The 24152-nt window shown below is 40.1% G+C and overlaps 1 protein-coding gene and 2 pseudogenes across 1 annotated transcript; 1 reads left to right on the forward strand and 2 right to left on the reverse strand.

Annotated features, from left to right (window-relative positions):
- LOC136767321 (E3 ubiquitin-protein ligase TRIM39-like) overlaps positions 1-24152 on the reverse strand; it is a 260729-nt pseudogene that overhangs the window by 116933 nt on the left and 119644 nt on the right.
- LOC136767877 (zinc finger protein 180-like) lies at positions 3815-9341 on the forward strand. Its single transcript, XM_066721932.1, has 2 exons — positions 3815-4047; positions 7361-9341. The coding sequence occupies exon 2, from the start codon at positions 7555-7557 to the stop codon at positions 8701-8703; it is 1149 nt and encodes a 382-aa protein (XP_066578029.1). The 5' UTR covers positions 3815-4047; positions 7361-7554; the 3' UTR covers positions 8704-9341.
- Positions 15662-22534, reverse strand: LOC136767767 (zinc finger protein 271 pseudogene; annotated as a pseudogene).

Consider the following 24152-nt stretch of genomic DNA (forward strand, 5'->3'; position numbering starts at 1 on the left):
CCCCGACACAATTTGGACCACTGCCCACTGGTAGGACAACACACAAATTTGCTTGTAGCGCCTGCCGGATGGCTTTGCACACCAGACAGAATGCAAGTGTGGAAGAAGAACAATCGTCAATCAGGTTGGAGCGTTAGTTGCAATGCCTTTAATACACGCAGCGTGGAGAGGAACAGTGAATCAAGAAGATCCCCAAGTCGCTCTGCCTCCATTTTAAAAGTCAGAGGCTTTTATACACAAAAAACAAAGATCTGATTACAATCACAAAGACTATATTATCTTAGAGAGTTAGCTAAGCAGAATATATATCATTATAAGACATAGGTCAACACATGGATTAGGGAGCAGGCACTTCAATCATACTGTTTGACATTGTCTCCAAGATTCTCATTGTAAATAACAAACCTTCTGGCTTGACCTTATCTTTCTTAAGTATACAAGAGAGTAACATAGATATGAGGGAAAGAATTTCTAGCTTTCCTTCCCACGAAATGCCCACGTATTTTGTGCTTGGCAATTTTGGACGAAAGGTAAAATGTACATTGCTTTCCGTGGACAGATTGAACAATTAGCATCATGATCAAACAGGTGACTGATCAAGGCATTGATCCAGAGACCCGGGTTTAAAACATGATCAGGAATGTTAGAAACTTGAGCCGATCAGATAAGCTCTATATCAAGTGCAAATCTAATACAATAAATAATGATAATAATGAATGTATGATTTATAGAAAATCATGTGTTTCACCAACCAACATGATTATAAATCTATCACAAATACTTATTTGATTACAAAACCAATATTGTCAGCTATATTTATTATATTATTCAGTACGCTGTAGCCTATCACATAAACTGCGGGTCTGACGGTTGGAGAAGAACGTATTTATAGCTCATATATTTTGAGCAGTTTAACAGCTGAAACGCCATATAGGTATTTCATTCAAATATTTAGTAACATAAGAACGGATATGCAGGAGAAATTCACATATGCAGAGATGTGTGTATGTATGTTCTAGTGTTAAGTCTCTAACCAGCTATAGCAAGATAATATAGATCTGCACATACAGGATGCAATTTGTATTTGTGTGTGTTCGTGTAGTTTCATGTCATTAACAGTATGTATTCATTTACATCCATACAATCGTAGATGCACCATAGAACTCGGGTTTCCTGTAATTTATGGTGTGTTAATTCGACACTGACCCCTATGGACACATCAACCTTACGTGCAAGTATGTTGGCAGACAGCTGTGCGACCGCCTGCGCATGACGCCCGCACATGTACACAGAGATGCAGACGCAGAAGCAGAAACCAGCCTTCAGAAGTGTTAGTGTTCAATCCCACACATCACGCAATTCACAAGCTCACCACCTGAATACTAAACCCTCACATTCCCCAGCAATCAGCCACTTTACATTCCTCAGCAATATGTGCGCTTGCTCTGTCTTCCTCAAATCCCATTGGACCAGCACTCTCTTTCACTGGCCTCTGTTCTCCTCTGCTACACATAAATACCCGTCTGTGACTCCACTCATTGCTAAGTCTAGTCTTCTTTCCATTTGCGATTGTTAGTGGTCCCTTTGATTATTGTTGGCCTGTTTTTGACCTCCTTATGTACCTCAACCTTCGATTCCCAGATTCTCCCAACCAGCCTGTTTGCCTCATCGTTGACCCTTGCTTGCCTTATCAACTTCGCCTTTGGATCCTCCTGGACATTGTTGTTTGCCGGTATTGACCCTCACCTGTCCCTGGATTCCCTTTACTCCACGCCTGGGTTCCTCATGCCCAAGATGCTTCGTTAGTTAGACTGGAGCACACTGGATTCAGATTCAATCAAAAATGGTTATATTTTAAATATATACTACTTGAGGCTCCGTACAAATTTGTACCAAAACTAAGCAAATTGAGGACCGACAAACATTGGCAAAAATGGTTTAATAGAGGTATGCAAAAAAAAAAAAAGAAAGTTTTGTATTGCACATACAAAAAGGATGGAGATTAAATAAAATTCAAAGAATATATAGAACTACAAAGAGATGTTAAGTAAGGGATCAGGAAAGCAAAGCGTGAAATAGAAAGAAACACAGCTCTTGGTGCTAAAACTAATGCAAAAAGCATTTTTCAAAATTACAACAACTAGGCCGAAAAACTAACAAGATGTGGCAAATGATTTAAATGAGTATTTCACAGAGGCTTTTACAAAATAAAAAATGCATAACATGCTACAAGTTAACAATCAGTCCAGTCAAACTCTAAGAGAGATCGGGATAAATGAGGAGGAGGTACTAAAGGGACTAGCAGAATTAAAAACCAACAAATCACCTGGTCCAGAATAAATATTTCCAACAATACTTAAACAAATGAGGGACATGTATATTAACTAAAATATTCCAAATGTCACTGAGAAGAGGGGATGTGCCAAGTGACTGGAAAACTGCTAATGTCTTACCTATCCACAAGAAAGGGGACAAAACTGAGTCAGGAAATGAGAGACCAATCAGACCAATTGTATGAAAATGATTTTATAGAAAATCAAGGAGCATCTTAATATAAACCATATTCTTGGAGATAATCAACATGGGTTTAGATGACAGATCTAAACCCTTCAGATAATATTCAGTTATCTATGGCAGATGAAATTCAATGTGGACGTGTGCAAGTGCAAGGTGTTACATGCAGGTTACAAAAATGTCCACTATAATTACACTATGGGAGGAATAGAACTAGATGAAGTAACACATGAGAAAGACCTAGGAGTCTATGTGGACTCATCACTTTCTCCATCCAAACAATGTGGGGAAGCAATAAAAAAGACAAACAGGATGTTAGATTATATTATCAGAAGTGTAGAACTGAGAACAAGGGCAGTGATGTTCAGACTGTACAATGCACTAGTTAGAGCTCATCTGGATACTGTGGACAGTTCTGGGCTCCACACTTCAAGAAAAATATCGCTGCTCTAGAGGCCGTTCAGAGGAGAGCAAGCAGACTTATTCCAGGTTTGAAGGGAATGATCTACTGAGAGACTGAGGGAACTGAACCTTTTCACCCTGGAACAGAGAAGACTAGTGGGGACTTGATCCAAGTCTTCAAAATCATGAAAGGCATCGACCACATCAAACCAGAGGAGCTTTTCCAGATCAGCAGGGACACACGGACCCGTGGACACAAATGGAAATTGGGCTTCAAGGCATTCAAGATGGAAAACCGGAGACACTTCTTTGCACAGAGTTGTCACAATCTGAAACAAACTCCCCAGCAATGTGGTTGAAGCTGAACATTTGGCAACATTTAAAAATAGACTGGATAGGATCCTTGGATCACTCAGTTATTAAATGAAATTAAGGGTCAGTACAAATTGGATTAGATAATATGGCAATAGTTACATCCGGGTTAGATAAGTATATTGTAACGAGACCCGCTTTTCTGGCCCTCATCGAGGTTCCACCACTATGCAGCAATAACGGAGGAGGCACAGGGTGCAATCAAAAATGAACTTTATGTGCAGGAACAGAGGCACAGGTTTGACTGGAGCTGACTGATTAAACTGAACTTGAATCTGACTGCGACTGAATCTTAATTGAATCTTGAATCTCCCGCTGAACATAGTCAGCTAATATTACAGTGATCGGCTAACATTACAGTAACTTCAATGACAGCGTGCATTTAATTTAACAGACAAAACAACTATGTGTTTGTAAACAATTTTTGTTGTTATAATATTTTATTGAAATAAAGTTTAAACACAAATAAACAGCTGTGTTGCATCTCCTCTTCTGTCCCTAGGCAATATGGCCGCCAGCTCGCATACTGTCCCCCATAGTTCTGGGACAGGTGGACAAATCTAGAGATTCTATATCTATGACCTTTGCAAGTAGTTCAGTCCTGTGTGGCGCAGGGAGTTGTGGGATTTAGGTGGTGTGGATAGATTGGAAACAAACCGAGGTGCGGAGACGGAGGCTGCGGGAGAGGAGCTGTGAGAATGAGGAGCAGTTTATGAGGAGCCGTGAACACACACAGAGAGAGAGAGAAAGCAACTGACGGTAAAACTATATCATTGTATCGTAAAATCAATGCAGTTGTTTCTCCGCCGTCCACTGTCTCGTCTGTTTTGCTTTTCTGGCGTGTGCAGACAAACGCGCTCTCCAGAGCTGCGCGCACAGCAACCGGCTGCACCGGATTCATGCGTGTTGCATCGTGGAGGAGACCCTGCACAGCCATTTAAGTACAGGCACACGCATGTAACCACTGCTCTGACATGCCTTGTCGTGCGGAGCTCCGACAGGGCCTCAGGGCAACACGCGTGATCCATGCAGACAGAAAGTAAACACACGTGGACCTGGACACTGACGAGTTTGCACAGACGAGCGCAGATAACAAAAGAGAGGGAGGGAGGGAGAGAGAGGATGTGGGTGAAGACATGGCTGCGCAGAGGAGGGCAATAGCCTGTAGCTCTGCTGTGAGAGCTGGAGGTGAGCAGCAGTCACAGGCTATATCCATCCCACAATATGATCATTGCAGTGTAATAGAGGACAAACCGCAGTTTTTATCCACAAGGGGACACCACAACTGAGCAGAGCGTGTAATATTAGGCTTCTAGGCTCCCTCTTATGATTGTAACTCGCTATTAAATCAATCATACATTAAAAAATATCAATATACTCAATGCTTGTGACAGTAAATACTACTGATCATATTGCTATAGGTATATTGAAACATTTTTGTTGTGTCTACTGTTTCATTCTGCTACTTGTTCTGCTACCATATTCATTACGTTCTCCTGCTGAGTTCTACATTCCACCCGATAGGTGGCAGTATACCTTATACAACGTACATAATCATACACTGTACTCTCTTGTGGGACAGATACAGTACAGATGTAAAGGGAAGGTGCTGCCATATTGAACTGGTTCTGAGATTAAAGGAAAGTGAATTGCAATCTGCTCGCTCTCATATTTTATTTATACCATCCGTCGGTACAGTTTTCCTTTTTTAATTTTTTCTCCTCCTAGCAGTATCTGATATCCCGTTTCCGCTAGCCACGTTTAGCTGCACCTCAGCGTGGCCGTGCCGGGGGGTTTCCACTAGGGCTCAGCTGCACCTCCGCCTGTGCTGGACTAGTTTCAGGAGCACAGTTTCGCACATTGTGTCGGCTGAGTCCCAAAGTGGTCCGGTCAGTACTGTGACGTCACAGGCGCAGCGCGTCTGTATTCTGACATTGTAACTACAGTAATGGCGGCCGCTCTCAATGCTAGAGATGCCGTAGAAACTTCTCACAAGAAGAAATGTGTGTGTTTACCTTGGGAAAACGATTTATCTGCAACAGTAATTAATGCACGGTGGAAAAGTGCCACACAGGATTAATTACTTGGCACAGAAAGACATTTAAGAGGGTTTGAAAAGATATCGAATATCCTGCCGGAGAAAGGACTGTATGAGACTGCATACAATGTGCCCTGACGAAATAACAATGCTTTTTTTGTTATAAATACACGTAAACATTAAATATTCGTCTTGGATTTAAATTAAATGTCCAATGTCTTGTAAATTCCCTCAAAATTATTTAAATGTCACGGTTTTTAGCTTCCCCCTGTTTACACTATCTTAAAATTATTAAAATGTTTAAAAAAGAGGCTAATTTTTATGTGATCAATCGTATCGCATATCTTAATTATATTTGTAATACATCATTATCGCTATAACTATATATTCATGGTCCACCAGGCACCAAATATTTCGGTCAAAAGCCCTTGAGCTAGTAGTTTGATTTGACAAATAAACTGCCTGTTGATTTAGGTATAGGGTTTCACCAAAACGGGTCTGTATAGAAACAGTCCAATAGAAATGCCAACAAATCACATTGATTACCTTTACCTAAGGTTTCAAAAGGTAAATCAATCGGCACCAAGACGACACTTAGATGATAGATTAGTGTGTTTGTCTATATTACATATTGATCGTTGTTTTTAGCCAGACCCCTGGGGTATTCTTGTGTAAGTGTGAAAATACGAGCCTGTGAATTTGAGTCTTTTTGACCAAGTTTACAGTAATTCCAATGGAGAGCACCGCAGCTCTTTAGTGTTTTCGATTTTAATGGGATTTTTTCATTCGATTAAAAATGCAGATGGTTCAGATTGTTATTTTGCAACATTAACCAAAATAACTAAGTCCATACACATGCTTTATGTTTGCAAATAGTAATTTTGTCTGCAATACATTAATTTAAGATACCAAACCTAAACTCAGACTTGTTTTTAGAAATGCCAACTCATTTCTTGTAACCCCCCCCTGTACTTCTTCATTGGACAGTTTTGGCATACATAGCCATCTGCTATCCGTTGTGTTGTTTGCCAAGTGTTTGGAATTCCATGAAAGCTGAGACTGTCAGCTTTCTAACGATGTGACGCATTCTCTGATGTGAAAATTTTGGTTTTTATACCCCCTGCATTTACACCCCCTGCATTCTGAGATGGGGGTACATTGTATGATGCACTTAATTCTTTGTTATGAAATGCTTTGGAAAGGTGTTCTGCTATATACAATTGAAATGGATCTTATTTAAATGAGGCTAAAGATTCTCATTGCCCAATTTAAAAAGGGACACATTCCAAAAATGATGGCGTTGAAGTGCTATTACTATTTTTTAAATTTGTAAATTTACAGTAAAATATTATCTGTAGGCAAACATTTAATGAGGGACAAAAATAACCTGCATATTTATCATCTTTTTGGTCAATGTTTTTCTTGTCTTGGTTTATTCAGCTTTATAATGAGCAGCAGAAGTCCTATTAGCAGACTGGAGCTCATGTGCTCTCCAGACAACAAAGTGATGGGGTGGTGGGGTTCTATCTATACACCTCTTGTATTGTGGATTGCTGTTAGTTTTGTTGGCATGTTTGAAAAATGTAATTACAACAATAAATAAAATATTGTTTTATAAACATTTAAAACTGTACACAATTTTAAATCCCAAATTTTTCATTGGCACTTAGCGACGTAAATAAAAGTTCCCCATCACTGTATTAGGGTAACTTAGTGATATCACTGGCTGGTGCTCTTCCTCTGATTATAGATTATGACTTTACAAATGCAGCATTGTTAAAATCAAGTGCTGAATGGATTTTTTGCAGGATTAAGATTTTTCTTACATGTTATGATAAATGTGTGTGAGAAATAAATTTGCATTACTGCTCTGTTCTTTCTGTACTATGAAATGCCCATGTCACTTTAATTTTGTCAGGATGTTTGGTATAACTGCATTATACACACTGCCTGCATGCTGTTCCGACATGTATTCATGGTTTGTCCTCAGAGCTGCTGTTCTCAGTGCTGTTCTACCTGTCTTCTCTCCTCCAGGAGCTGTAGAGGCCAGCGCTCTCCCTGACTCTGGGGAAAGGGCTCCCATTGAGCAGCAGCACTGTGAGCAGGAGTGGAGCTCCAGTCTGAGGCAGGACACAGAGCCCACAGATACTGAAGACAAACAGGGCCTGACTGAGCAGCACAGGAGCAGACAGAGTGAGGAGGAGCTCAGGGGATTGGAGTCTGGCCACATGGCAGAGCCGCAGACTGAGGGGTCGACACAGGAACTTGGGGCACTGAGATCTGAGTGTGGACCCAGTTTAGTGTCTCTGCACATTAAAACAGAGCATGATACACAAGAATCTGTTTACACCATAGATCCAGGAATGCAAACTTGTTTTAAAGACATCCGCAGTAATGTGAAATCTGAGGATATTATAGAAAGCATCTGTAAGCTGGAACCTGAGCTCCCTGTAGATGGACTGTGTGAAACAGAATCCATTGCCTTGAGGAAGAGGCTCCGTGGAAAGTGTGACAGTCCAGTGAAGGAGATCCAGACGTCACAGTGCAGACTGCTGCATCTCCGACCGCCCAGCTCCCCCAGCCCCTCTTCCTCACCTCCCCCACCTTCACCTGGAGAACATCAGCACCTCCATTGCTGCCCTCAGTGTGGGAAGAACTTCACTCAGGCAGAACACCTTAAAAAACATCAGCGCATTCATTCTAGAGAGAGAGCATATTGCTGTAACCAGTGTGGGAAGAGCTTTTTGCTTGTGGGACAACTGAAAATTCACCAGCGCACTCACACAGGTGAGAGACCATACAGCTGCTCCCAGTGTGGGAAGAGTTTCAATCAACCAGGAGACCTAAAGAAACACCAGCGCACTCACACAGGAGAGAGACCGTACTGCTGCTCCCAGTGTGGGAAGAGCTTCACTCAGACAGAACATCTTAAGAAACACCAGCACATTCACACAGGAGAAAGACCATACAGCTGCCCCCAGTGTGGGAAGAGCTTCATGCTGGCAGGACAACTGAAAATTCACCAGCACACTCACACAGGTGAGAGACCGTACTGCTGTTCCCAGTGTGGGAAGAGTTTCATTCAACCAGGAGACCTAAAAAAACACCAGCGCATTCACACAGGAGAGAGACCGTACTGCTGCACAATATGTGGGAAAAGCTTCACTCATGCAGGAAACCGTAATGCTCACCAGCATATTCACACAGGGGAGAGACCATACTGCTGCTCCCAGTGTGGAAAGAGTTTCACTCAGGCACAACACCTTAAAATCCACGAGCGCATCCACACAGGAGAGAGACCGTACTGCTGCACCCAGTGTGGGAGGTTGTTCATTTGTTCATCAGCCTTGAGAAGTCATGAGAGGACTCATAAGTGAGTAGCGAACAGTTAATAATAATAATAATAATAATAATAATAATAATATTACTAGTTTAATAATAATAATACATGATAGAATCTTCATGTTGCTCAAATTGTCCTATGTGTGGCCTGTGTGGAAAATCAGCATGGAAATTTAACAGACCAACACAGTCTCAAACCCCACCCATCTCCCTTCTGCACAGGGCATCATTTTCTGCACAGCTAGATATGACCAGTCTTTTGCATACATTTTTCATAAAAATATATAAATATTCTGCATTCCTGTCAGATGCCCTAGTTTTGTACCTAACTAGCTACTTCATTTATTCATTCATTGATAGCTGTTTGTTTTGTATTTCATTTTATTCCTGTCCGTGATTATACGTGGCATACAGAGAATCTTGCAAGTAACATATTTGAGAATTCAATGAAGTAGTTTGTGATATGAGCTAGTATTTGGACATTTTACTTTTATTTGCTTTGTTACTGTTGTCATTTAAAACCAGCAGTGTGAACAGAGGGGATAAAAGGTGAAAAGAAACCGTGGTAATGTCACAAGGTAGTGAATGTGTGTTCAGTACCCGATATCAGTGTGTACTGCAGTAAATAATAAATAAAACAATCTGTTTAACCTATAAATATGAGTTGGGCTTATTACTTGGAAAACACCCTAAGCGTTACAATATGTTTCCATCCAAATAAGGGAATTAGACTGTAATTAATGGATTCTTAAGAAATGTCACAACAAATAGAATGTAAATTAGGCGTTTCCATCAGTTGGATGTCTCCCCTATGGGGTGCACCAGTGCTTTTGCTGCTTAATTTCAGTATGTTTAAACATGTTCTGTCATGGAGTATTCACTACATTATTATTATTTATTGGACAAATGCATTTCCATTGCCTATTTGTCACAAACTCTTTATTGACAAAAGGAAAAAAACAGCTCAAGTGATTGTAAAATCTTTTTAGTGATATTGTAAGTTGTCGAATTTTGTCATTTCCATCCAGCTTTTCTAATGAGATAAAGCACATAAAAATGCATGGATGGAAACATGGCTTTGTGTTTCCCCATTGCATATTATCTTTTGAAAATAAAATCAAGTGTTCTTGTACATGAATTAGCTGTATTGAACCACTATTTTGTTACATTGTGTAGGCATACAGAATAGCATTAGAGAAAGCTATATAAAATAAATACATGTGCAGCAAAGCGAGAGCTGAAAAAACTTAAAATTAAACTTTAAATGTAATTGAACTGATCAAGGTCAAGTGAAGTCAAGGTAAACTTTATTATCCCACAAGGGGAAATTCATATGGTCATACACATCCCATTTAAAACACAAAAATACACTATACATGCACTAACACACACACATACACATCAATGAAATATTCTGTGCAATACTAAAAATATAAAATATCATATACAATATACAATCCAAATATACAATATGCACATCAAAATACCCAAACCCAATAATGTAGTTGGACATCTATCTATCATTTAATAATCTAATTGCTGTAGGCACAAATTATTTACTGTACCTTGTTCTAATTTTCTGCTGCATGATTTTGCCATTTGACCTGCTACTCCTCCAGAATTTCAGATAGAGAGGATGGATTGGATCCTTGAGGATCTGATCAGCCTTTTTTTAAATAAGGCCAATATACAACTGTGCTACAGACACCTGATCGACCCCAATGATCCCACTTGCTATCTTGATCATGTGCTGCAATTTGGCATGATCTTGAACACGCATGTTTCCGAAGGTGCAGATCAGGCCAAAGTACAGAATACTCTGCAAAACAGATTTATAGAACATATGGAGGATACGACAATCTACTCTAAAATGATTCAGTTTCTTAATAAAGAACAACCTCTGTTGTAGTTTCTTATCCAAAATAGGGGGGGGTGGAAGTTTTGTATGATCAGGAACTATTGTAACCTACACCGGGGCGAATTGTCAGGGATGAATTATCATGGACCCGAGGATGTGCTTTCACTGTGATTGTGCAATGAGCCAAGTCCGCAACCGCGTTATACAATTATACAATTTTTATGAAAATGCATTAAGTAAGATTGCCTATAATGAGAGACACCTGTATTAGCCTTACACTATAATAGTGGAATAAAATTAACAAAAAATAATTGAATCAGGATTTGTATTTGTATGAGCTGTTACTTAATTGAACCCTTAATTTAAGTAATTTCCAAAATCAGAGCCTTTCATTTAAAACAGGAGGTTTTTAAATGGTTTAAACTTGTATAAGGAACTTATCTTATTAAAGAGATTTAAAGACTCAAATGTAATCAAATGACTTCAATTAAAACGTTAATTAAATAAGTGAGACCTCGGTTGGAACAAAAAACAGCAGGGTAGGGGGTCCTCTAGCACCCTGTCTCTCTTACCTCACCAATATAGAGTTATTCTTTAACCACTCCAATTCCAGATGAAAAAATTTAAACCCTTCCCAGGTTCCAGATTTTGAAAATGATGATGCTTTAACACCTGTAATTGTTTTAAAATGTAAATATATGATTAATGAAATACAACAAAATCAACCAAAGTGTTTCATTAACCCCATATCCTGCTGTGTACTACATATCCATGTTCAGTAAAGAGATACAAAAAAAAAGTTTGGACAGAGAAAACTATGGAAGCGTATTGCTGCCACACACACACAAAAAAAATACGTATTTTGGGGGCATGTTGCTGCCAGGGTTTTTTTTTGGGGGGGGGACGTGTTGTTGCCATGAGTATGGGTAACCTCGTGATATGACAGAACTGGATAGGAAGGATAGAAATTTACTAGCATATTAATTGTGTGAGACATTGTAACATGACTCCTTCAGGATCCAGTGTGTGAAGAAGGCATCTGGTTTCTTGAGTTTCCACAAAGCCTTGCTGAATGCATTTAAGGTGCATCATTTTATATCCATGTAGCTTCCCGTGTTTACCTATTTCTGACATCACAAAAAATGATACTTCAAGTAAAGCGGCCATGTTTTTCAATTAAAACCCTTCTGAATGTTCTCATACTGAGCACAGCTCCGTTTATGAGTGACTCAAACAGTGTAATATATCTTCATGCTTTAGTCCAAGGTTAAAGTAAAAATGGACAATGTCTGACACACTTGCAATTCCTGTTTATCTAGTCAAACGGGAATCATATGGTATATGAGCACGTTACAAGTGACTTAACCACTCATCAAAAAAGTCAATACAGTGTTAAGTCATGTTGTGAAACCAGGTTTATTAGAAATGTTCAATACAATAAGCTTGGGGGGATGCACTACAAATGCGCTATAGGGCATTGCGCAGCATTGCAATGGATCTAGTACTAGTTGAGGCAGTGTAAATGTGCTTTTATTTACTTGTTCATCAAATTAGATTTTGTTCAAAACCTAGTTCTGTTGTGAAGTGAGCAGCCAGTTCGAGATACATTGTCAAATGAGTGGCCACTTATTTTGGTATGCGCGTTTGCTTGAGAATACGGTAGACATGAACGCTGTGCTAAGAAATTGAAAATACAGTGTACAGAGATATATGGTTTTAATGGAATACATTATTACTGCACTATATCTTGCACCCAAATCAAAACAATTAAAATGCAGTTGTGACCGACCCAGGGTCAGATTGTTAAACACGCACAAAATAGGACCAGGTAGATGGTTCTCCAAAAATGAACTCATTTATTTAAGTTCGATAGTCTTCAAAACAAATGAACAAACAAAACACTGCAACCTACTTAGTATTTTAAAGCCAGCAGGAAAACAGACTACCTCTCATCAGCAACCCAACTTTCCAACTGTTCTCTCTCCACCTTTATACCCAAGGATCAGAGCTCATCCCCCTGAACAGAACATTAATGGAATTAACATCAATACAAATATAAAACATTTTAAACAATTCCTATTACAATTAATCACATAAGTTATATCTAATGAAATAAAAGAAAAAAAGCCAACATTACAGTTTTTTACGATTGCTTAAAAAAACGATTTTGAAAACAGGGCTCATTTTGTCAAAACAGTACACAGAATTCACAAAACCACATATATATATGTACATGAATATATTGACCAAACACAACACACAACAGCAGTACTGCATATTTATATTTAAATATTTATTTCTCTCCACATTGTAAAATCAGTCAATACATCCATGCCTTTCCAAAGGTTTCATTTTGCACTGAAAATCAGAACAGAACATATTATATATAGAATATAGTACATAAACACAGCAAGAACATTTATAGAGACAAAAAAGAAAGCATGAATTAAAAAAAAAACCCTAAGCATCATCTCTAGATCCTAGCTGGATCTGGTCATAGCACTTCATCCACATCACAGGTCCTCTCTCGCAAGACAGCAAGGGGAGAATGTTCTTGAATGGCGAATCCATCCTTGCACAGACCCTGCATCAATTTGTCGCAGGCCTCCTCCATGGCTTGAATGAGGGGTATCCTGACATAGGGCTGGAGATCGTAAACCTTCCACCGCCATGCCGAAAAAACTCCTCAATGGGGTTAAGGAAGGGAGAGCATGATGAGAGGTATTGGAGTGAAAATTGTGGATGCTGATGAAACCAGTTTTGGACCAGAGCAGATCGGTGGAAAGATACATTGTCCCAGATGACAATGTATCTTATCTGCTCTGTATCCATTTGGTCTTCTGCTGTGACAATGTTGTGTAGTCTGTCTAAAAATGTGAGTATGTGGGCCATGTTGTAAGGACCTAAGTTGGCATGGCGGTGGAGGACCCCATTCTGCGTGACTGCAGCCCACATTGTAATGTTACCACCACGTTGGCCCGGGACATTCAAAATAGCTCTGTGGCCAATGATGTTTCTCCCTCTTCTTCTCACTTTTGTCAGGTTAAACCCAGCCTCATCTATGAAGAAAAATTCATACGGCAGTGCATCAGCATCCATTAGCAAAACTCTGAAAAAAAATACAACATTGTGTAGTTCAGTATAGGCCTACTATAAATGTACATGTAAAAAGGTTCTGTGTGCAGTGCACAATACTGAAGTGTACATTACTTACTTCTACATATTCATGCCACAGGTCTTTTACTCTCTCAGAATTTCTTTCAAATGGCACTCGGTAGAGTTGTTTCATCTGTATGTGATGTTTTTAAGGATTCGCCCGAGTGTTGATAGAGAGACCTGATGGACATTATTGAAAAATGTGTGGTCATTGATTGTGTTTGTTTGAGGCGTATCGCATTATTGGCCAAAACCATCTTTACGATAGCTCTCTTGTTCCTGTTGGAATATGGGGGCCCTTCCTCCTTGACGTTCTCGATCAAAATACATGTAAAATGTCACAGGACCGCATACAAGGCATTGTTTCAAACATGGAATGCAGTGAGTGGGTACCAAAAAGTACTGATGTAGTGCATATAGAAGGCTACATTACTGTAGACAGTACAGAAAAGTTATTTTTCACCTGTGCTCTTGTTGAAATGTCCGAATTACTGTTGCAACAGTATATCTGCTGAGGTTGGGCTGAACTCTCTGTCCAGCCTCTCTCAGTGTCAACCTATGGTTTACAACATGGTCAACCAATGTTGCTCGAATCTCATCTGATAAATGTGGTCCTCGTCTTCTTTGTCCACATCCTCCTCCAGGTCTACCTCTACCTCTTCCTCTTCCTCTCCCTACCCCTCTTCCTCCACATGCTCCCCCTCTCATTCTCCCTCTCCCTCTTCCTCTTACTGCAACATTGCCTTCCATTTTGTTAGATGTTAGATTGCTGTGTCTAATGTAGAGAAGTGTGTGTAGTGTTTTGTAAAAAGTGTGAGTCTGAGAATGTGCTTATAGTTGTGCAGATCTGGGCTGAGGTTTTGCTCCTTGAGTGTCAGGTTTCACTAACTGTGTGTTATTTTTTATTTTAGTGTGTAAGCAATCAAACTGTAATACATAGATAAACCCTCCTTTACCAATAAACACATTAACTATTTCCATGTGGCAAGAAACTTGTGCTGCTACCTTAATACATTAAATACAGTAATTTCAAAATATAAATTGGCCCTCTCCATGATGGCTTCTGTAATGCCATTCTGCCCTTCACAAGCATCGGGGATTGCAACACCAACTCTCATAACCCTGCTCCAGGCCCCCCTTCTTCTCAACAGGTAAGTTTGTGATTTAATAATACAAACCATTTCCCCTTTTTAAAATATTGTATTTCAAACTAATTACAATTAATAACATTTTAAATGTTTGACTTTTCAAAAAAGTACAAGAACAGACAATCATACTAAAACAGTTATGATCAATGATTATGGGATGGGTTCACTCCTTCACAAGAGTAAATTCTCATGATTCTGTAATCAAAACTATGTATTTCACACAGATTTTGCAGTTGATTATATAATCCATTATTATCTGCAAATCGTATGATATTGAAAACTATTCAAAACTAAGGATTAATGTAATTAATATGATCAATGTTTACTAATAATGAAATCTAGTAAAATGATCAAATCTGACAAGCAACCTCTCAAAATATTAAAAATACGTATGTACAACCTGGTCAATTTTGGAGGGAATATTGTCAGGTATGATGGAAATTGGAGTGATATTTACCATAGAACTTTAACAATGTAATACATTTCTGAGTTGATCATTTCACCTCACTAATGTTGGATGAACAATTTCTCAGATATAAAACATTTTTGAAAACTGTTCAGTGTTGAAGAGAACATCCGCAGGTATGTGAAGAAAGTCCGCTGTAGGATGTTTTAAATATGTTCTCTCAAAGTGGTCAAATTACATGGGATAAATCAACACAGCAATGTTTAATCATGAATTTCTCAAAGTATTCAAAAATAAGTATTTGAAAACTGTTCAGGGTTGCAGATACTTTCCTCAGGTAATACTATACAAATTATGAAACATAGCTACTGTAGGTGTTTTTAGATAAGCACAGGTAAAACAAATACTGACACAACTACATATGATTAATAATATCTCCAAACTTTCAAAACAAGGTTTATTTGAAAACTGGTGAGTTTTAAGGATATTCTCCGCAGGTATTAATGTAGCATCTAGTGAAGGGTGCTTTAAATTTGAGATATCATATTGGACACAAGTGGGCAAAATGTTACTTTTAGTACATCAATTTAATATTGAAAATTAAATATTAAAATTCAATCACCTCCTGCTTGCTTAACTTCCCACACTGGGAGTAACAGTACAGTTTTTCTCCTGTGTAAATTCACATGTGAATATGAAAGTCTCTTGTCTGACTGGAGCTCTTTCCACATTGTGAATGCACTGGTGAGATTTAAGGCTATCTGCACGAATAAAGCTCTTTGTACACATTGTACAGCAGTACGGCTTTTCTCCTGTGTGAATGCGCTGGTGAGATTGAAGGCTTCCTGCTTGAGTGAAGCTCTTTCCACACTGAGAGCAGCAGTATGGTTTCTCTCCTGTGTGAATGCGCTGGTGAGATTGAAGGCTTCCTGCTTGAGTAAAGTTCTTCCCACAGACTGTGCAGCTGTATAGTTTCTCTTCTTTATGAATTCGCATGTGAGTATGAAAGCTTGAAATCCGGTTGAAACTCTTCCCACACTTTGTGCAGCAGTACGGCTTCTCTCCTGTGTGAATGCGCTGGTGAGATTGAAGACTTCCTGCACGACTGAAGCTCTTTCCACACTGTGAGCAGCAGTATGGCTTCTCCCCTGTGTGAATGCGCTGGTGAGCTTGAAGGCTTCCTGCTTGAGTGAAGCTCTTCCCACAGACTGTGCAGCAATATGGTTTCTCTCCTCTATGAATACGCATGTGAGTATGAAAGCTTGTTATCCGGCTGAAGCTCTTTTCACACTGGGTGCAACAGTACGGCTTCTCTCCTGTATGAATACGCTGGTGACATTTAAGGCTTCCTGCATAACTGAAGCTCTTCCCACACAGTGTGCAGCAGTACGGTTTCTCTCCTGTGTGAATGCGCTCATGCGCTTTAAGACTTCCTGCCAGAGTGAAGTTCTTCCCACACTGGGGGCAGCAGTACGGATTATCTCCTGTGTGTATGCGCTTGTGAGATTTAAGCTTTTCTGCACGACTGAAGATCATTCCACACTGGGAACAGCAGTATGGTTTCTCCCCTGTGTGAATGCGCTGGTGAGATCGAAGGTTCCCTGCTCGAACGAAGCTCTTCCCACAGTCAGAGCAGCAGTATGGTTTCTCACCTGTGTGAATGTGCTGGTGAGATTTCAGGTGTGATGATTTATTGAAGCTTTTTCCACACTGTGAGCAGCAGTATGGTTTCTCTCCACTATGAATTCGCATGTGAGCATTAAAGTTTGATGTCTGACTGAAGCTCTTCCCACACTGGGTGCAGCAGTGCGGCTTCTCCCCTGTGTGAACATGCTGGTGGTATTTAAGGCTTCCTGCACGACTAAAACTCTTCCCACACTCAGAGCAGCAGTACGGTTTCTCACCTGTGTGAATTCGTTGGTGATATTTAAGGGTTTCTGCACGAACAAAGTACTTCCCACACTGGGGGCAGCAGTACGGCTTCTCTCCTGTGTGAGTCCGCTGGTGAGATTTAAGGTTTCCTGAATGGCTGAACCTCTTCCCACACTGGGGACAGCAATATGGTTTCTCACCTGTGTGAATGCGCTGGTGATTTGTAAGGTGTCCTGCTTGACTGAAGTCCTTCCCACACTGGTGGCAGGTATGGCAGCCCTGATGTTTCTGAGTTTGCTGTGAGCTGGGAGTGTGGGACTTAGTTGTGTCCTGCACCCTCCATCTGCACTGTGACGATGAGCTCTCATCCTTCACTGCACTGTCACTCCCTCCACTGAACCCATTGTTGAAGGCAACTGATTCTGTTTGACACCGTCCATGTACAGGGGGCTCAGGTTCCAGTTTGCTGAGGCCTTCTGCAATATTCTCTATTTTAACATTACAGGTTTCATCTTTCACATGAGAATGCATATCTATCTCCAGTTCATTGTCCTCAGTCTTAATGTGCTCAGCACCAGGTCCGCACTCAGATCCCATTGCCTCAGTCCCTGTGTTGACCCCTCAATGTGTGACTCCAGTCCCCTGAGCTCCTCTTAACTCTGTCTGCTCCTGGGCTGCTCATTCAGAGCTTGTCTTCAGTAGCTGTGGGCTCTGTGTCCTGCCTCAGACTGAAACCCCACTCCTGCTTACAGTGCTGCTACTCAATGGGAGCACTTTCCCCAGAGTCAGGGAGAGCACAGACCTCTACAACTCCTGGGGAAGAGACAAGACAGGAGAACAGAATTTACTAAAATAGCTCTGCATCAAGCAAACACAAGCCTTTCATAGTGCAGCAACAGGGATGTAATGTTAAAGTGAAGGTTATGAGGTAACAATTTAATAAACACAAAGTCATCAAGAAAATAAATCCATGATCACAGATTACTTATTTAATGATTGATCAGCAATATTTGTATGCAATCTGTGAAAGATGGATGCAGTCAAGCCAGTTATCTGAAAACAACTAACAAAATCTAAGGAATATTTGATATTACCCTACAACACACAGCTGCAGTGGTTTAGCTTTTCTAAGACTAATGCTTATCTTGATCTGTAAATGCATCTGTTGATATGAATTTGCATTAATTTGCTGCTATTATTGTACAAATCCAATTAATTTTGTTGGATGGCATTGAAATGTCTTTTCACAGCTTTACGGTGTCATGGTTCGTAGCTAGGTGGATTTTTCATAGGTCGATATGTCGGTTATGTAATTAATGCCAGCAGAAAAGGGTTCTACCGATTACTAATGCCTTGTTGAATAAGTTTGCAGTCATGTGACATTGATTTTGCAGGAAATTATGTAAATTTTAATATTTTTATATATTTTGTTCGCTACAAAGTCAGTTGGATGGAAACGCACCTTGGCTTGGAAAATACTTGCATACTTTAAGTGATCTTCAGAATTAGTGCACAAAACATGTTCCATAAGTGGATTGAAACAAAGCTACTGACAAGGTTTGCCAAATGCAAATGCAAACTTTTTCCAAAATGTTTTGAGGCATTTGTTTGTGCTAATATTCCTTTTGGGGGGAAATTATCACAAACTTCAGTAGTTTCACAACACCGATTTGCGTGGGGTCGGGCGAATGTGATTTATTCGATTTTGGCTTATTCTCTTGGCTACGGGAATGACGGTCCGGAGCCGATCCGGACCGTCAAACACCCCCCCTTTTACAGGGACTGAGCCGAGGAACTGCTGGGATGCAAGAGAATGAAGCGCTGGAGGTGGGCGTTGATGACGGGGTATTTATGCGCTTTGACCGGAAGCGAGTGTGATCACATCGGAGTTGTTCACTCCCAAAATTAATTTATAAATTCCACTTCAGTAGTTTCATAACACCGATTTGCGTGAGGGCGGGCGAAAGTGGCTTATTCTATTGGCTACAGGAATGACGGTCCAGAGCCGGTAAGTAATGCGGCTCCCTGTACCGCCTACGCAGGTTTTTAAAAGCAAGGTCTAGCTTGGCTAGTTGAATCTAGTTGAAATGTCGGATGGAATGCGATTTTGTAATCAATTGTTAGATGAAGCGTAGCAGACTGGTTAAGGTGTCCATTTATGGAAGTGTGAGGTGGCCAGAGCGATGGGTGATGATACTTGCCGATTAAGCTGGTTAATGTTTTTTGAAAAAGCGAGATGGTGAAAGACCACACTACACATTGAGGTAATGAGCGCGAGGGGCAGTACGTAGTGTGAGGGAGAGAAGAACGAGGGAACCTGGGTCAGGTCACTGAGCATGGACCCAGCCAGCACAATGTGGATGCAATGGAGGGCAGAAGGAGGTATGAGGCTAAACTGAGCCAGGCTTGAAGCCAAAGTGTTGAAATAAAATGGCAGTTGAACGGATCGGAGGGGTGGCCCTGGGTCCAAGCAGAACTGAGGAGGGGGTGGAGCTGTGACAGTGTGGTCGAAGAGAGCACAGTAGGACAAATGGGGAACAAAACTTGCGCTGCGTACAGTGTAATGTTATTCTCTCCTATGATTATAACTCAATAAATCTTAAATCAATCAATCATTATACCTAATGTATGTAAAAATACAATTATTTAAAAGCTACTTTCAAATATTACCTTGTTCTCCTTTGGGTTTCCCCCCCTCCTACCAGTATCATGGAAACCCCCCTCATGTTGGTCATGTTTCTGGTGTTACACTGCACTGCAGTGGCCATTTGCTCCGCCTGCGGCACCGAAAGTTTCAGTTGTACCGCTGAGACAGGCTGGGACAGGCACTAGTACTATGATTTGATAAAAAATGCCAGTCAATTTAAAGTAGACAGATTCAACAATATGGAATATTTGGTGCTAATAAATCAATTTTTACTAATCCAAGCAGACCCACATTCACTTCAACACTACCGACCTATTTCAAACCTTCCCTTTCTAAGGTTCCAGAGACAGTAGCTGCACACCAATTGCAAGCTTTTTAAACTAATAATCATATTAATGAAAAAAAAAAAATCAGGCCACAGTAGAGAAACAGCCCTGTTAAAAGGAATAAACAACGTGTTTCAGTCCTCCGACTTAGGCCATGCCACTGTTATTATTTATTGCTAGACTTAAGTGCGGCTTTTGACAACTGATCTCCAAATTCTGGTTTAAAGCACATCTGTCAAACAGACTCCCATATGTACAGATTAATGAAAACCACTCATATTTAGCTGAGGTTAAGTATGGAGTACCACAGGGCTCAGTCCTCGGACCCATACTTTTTCATTGTACATGCTCCTTTAGGTGATATCTTTCAATGCTATAATATTGAATTTAACAGTTATGCAGACATCACACTGCTATATTTGTCAGTAAAAAAGTACACTTTACATTCTGTCCACAAAATTGCGAATACTCATTATGTGCATGAAATGGCATTTCGTGAATCACATGACTCGATTTGTGACATCATCGTGACACCTGACAAGAATTGGCGAATCGGATGAGAGTGAGGCCGCATGGTTTTTTTGAGGGATCCTGCTGCTCATAGCGTTGCTGCCGGACTGCGGTCACACACGACTCCTGGAGATTTTGTCATCGCCTCAATACAGTCTTTTTCAGGAGACGCCATTGAAGTCACTGCCTCGGTCAGGCCGTCGGTACCTCAGCATGATTTAGATCAGCGACAGCATCTGTGAACCTCTGAATACGCAAGTCGACTTTGTATTTTGGAGACTTCTCTCGTCTACATAATTTTCCTTAGCGTCGATTGTTTTTTGGATGTTTACTTTTGCTTTTAAACTGTCCTGTCATTAATGGGCTACATTATGAAAAATGTATCGCATACATGTATGGTCACTGTACAAACTGGTGTAGCGAAAAATCAAAATGTCCTCCAGGGTTATTAAAACGGGTGTATAGCAAACAGTGCTGTAGGCCTGCTCATCCGGGAGCTGCGTGGGTTTATTACACGAAGGTACAGATTAAGACGTTTTTAGTTTATTTCAAGTTAAATGTCAGAATCCCCTTTTAAACCCCAATTACAGAGCTGGCCGCTAAGATAAAGACATACACAGTAGTAATAGTCCGAGATGTATTTTACACTGCAAACCCAACCAGACAAAGTAGAAAGATCACCTCTGCATCGAGAACTACAACAGCATACATACGTGCATTTGAAAGGGCTTTTATATTGATTCAACACCGCACAGCACCATCGGCTGATTCGCTTTCTGTGGCTGGTCGGCAAAAAAAGTGAATTTCCCTTCCTGCTCTATCGCACTTAAGAAAGTGTGCCGTATCTATATGGGTGTTGGATGAGCAGTGTTGAATGCCATCAAAATCCGGCGTGCTTTACGATAGGAACAACTACCTGGGTTACCTTCCCATTTGCGCTTTATCCTGGGAATGGGTAAACTTTGTGTCTTTTCCCAATCACTTATTTTTAAGATGAATAAACTGTTAATTTGTACGTGAACTACTCTACATCCGTGGGTAATGTATGTCGTATGCCTGTGCCACAGGAGTGCACATGTAGTTTTAACCTGTTCGTATATATTTATGTTCGCAACCTCCACACACGTGCCTGGCTTTACTTGAAATCAATAAGGCCCCAGCAATGCATGTATTACCAAGCATTTCTTAGGTCGAGACATACTTAGGTTCTGAAATAAGTTGTTGCAGGGATTTACACGTAACGTTGCTCTCCCATTTACTTTGAATAATTAAACTTGGTTTCTGAAAACTGCGTTAAACGTAAGGAAAATGTATAGTAGCATATCAGGTTAATCAGCATTTCTGTACATTTTAACTTATGTCTACCTAATAGGGCCGAAAGAAAAAAGGCAACGAGAAGTAAAACCTTATTATGAACAATACTTTACTGATCGTCAGCCCCTTTGCTCTGTGTCATGGCAGGCGAGACAAGCGAATATTTAAAAATTATTTGTTTCCCAGTGATTTACAGTATTTGAGGGTCTGCTCTATCTTCAGTAAAGTATCGCGTCTTCTACAACCTGGACACTCTTTTGCAAGCTCTCTGTTCACACAAAGAAAACACAACGTACAGAATCGTATTCAGTTAGTTAAGGAAGAGACCGGCTATACTTTCGCAAGCTAATATGTATTATTATTAATAATGATGATGATGATACATGATATCAGTAAGTTAATTCCTGAAACAACGACTCTCCCCGTTATTAGACAATGAATTAAAGTTAGCTAGTTACCCTGCTCAGCGCCGCTCATTCACTGCCTGCTCTTCTGTCTCAGACCCTCGTTCTCTCCTTGTCCGGTGTCGGACACCAAAGCTCACAGGTCGTGATCGCAGATTTCCGCACTTCTGCACAGAAATGAGGAGATTCGCGTTCTTCGAATGCTGCTGCGTGACGTCACTGAGCCCCACTCCAGAAATCCAGAATCTCCGCAGATCGGCGCTGCTCCCAAAAGTTGCTGTGAGACAAAGAGACGCTGCAGAGATCAAGAGGGACGTGCTAAGAGGAATGAAAACTACTGCTGCCTCCTAGTTAGCGGAGGTGAACGTCAACGCATCATTACATAATGAAGCTGTGAGCTATGGAAGCATATAGTGGATTTAATGAAATACACACATAAATAAATCATGAAATGATATGTATATATTTTGTCATTTATTTTTTTCAATATACAGACTATTTGTTTATTTCATATTTTCATTGTCCACAACTCAATCATGAAATAAATAAAACATTACATTGCTGTTGGTTCATTGTACAAAGTTTTGTCCCGCCCTGCCTGGAAAGCAGATTCAAATATGCCATTGGTCAATATTCTTTTGTGCTGTGCTTGATTGTGTGTTACTGCATCTGAAAATCCTGCGGGAGGCATTTAAAAATGTATACATGTTGAAATATAGATGATATGTATTTAATAATGTATCTATTTTATTTCAACATTGATTTATGTATGTATTTAAATGATTCCACTATATGCTTCCATAGTGAACAACATTGTCAACACCAAAAATATAGAATTATAGAATTGCAACACCTAAATGGTATTTTGCGCAGGAATGTATTTCAGTTTGTAACTAATTTGTCAGAAGTGAAAAACGGAAGTGTTCACATTTCATTCGCCTTGTATTTTTCTTCAGTGAGCCGGTTTAATCAGTTTTGACCACTTCTTAAGGTCATTGTGTGAAGATGCCACAGAAACGAGTTTGTTTGTATTTGTAAGAGGACACTGGATTAGCCACAAATGTAGCTTAATGGCTACAGGACAGAAGGGAACATTTCACACAACTATTTTAAAAGTGGTCAAAACGGACAATTAAAATGTAGTCATAAGAATGAATACGGCTAATTGAATGCCTTGCAATTTACAGTTGATTTTCAGCTGTTTATCTAGAATTGAGCCAGACGTGTCCAGAGGATTGAAGAACTCACAACGCTGGTCTTGCTTCTGAGTGACTAATTATTCATATTATTATTTATGTGTATGTATTATCGACTATTTATTGTTCACAGGGTTTTACTTGGTTATTCTAAGTTTACAATTCTATTGCGTTTGGTTTGTGTGATATTGGAGTGAGTTTATTTTGTGTTATGTGTTTGGGAGAGCACGGCTACACCCCCAGCCCTGCACCTTTTGCATGGTTGTGATTTTTTAAGTTTTCTGTAATTGTCTGTCTTGGGGTTTACAGTGGGGGGAAAAAAGTATTTGATCCCCTGCTGATTTTGTACGTTTGCTCACTGACAAAGAAATGATCAGTCTATCATTTTAATGGTAGGTGTATTTTAACAGTGAGATACAGAATAACAACAAAAATATCCAGAAAAACGCATTTCAAAAAAGTTATAAATTGATTTACATGTTAATGAGGGAAATAAGTATTTGACCCCTTCGACTTAGTACTTGGTGGCAAAACCCTTGTTGGCAATCACAGAGGTCAGACGTTTCTTGTAGTTGGCCACCAGGTTTGCACACATCTCAGGAGGGATTTTGTCCCACTCCTCTTTGCAGATCTTCTCCAAGTCATTA

This window comes from Amia ocellicauda, chromosome 14, assembly GCF_036373705.1.
Source record: "Amia ocellicauda isolate fAmiCal2 chromosome 14, fAmiCal2.hap1, whole genome shotgun sequence".
In the NCBI taxonomy this organism is placed as follows: Eukaryota; Metazoa; Chordata; class Actinopteri; order Amiiformes; family Amiidae; genus Amia; species Amia ocellicauda.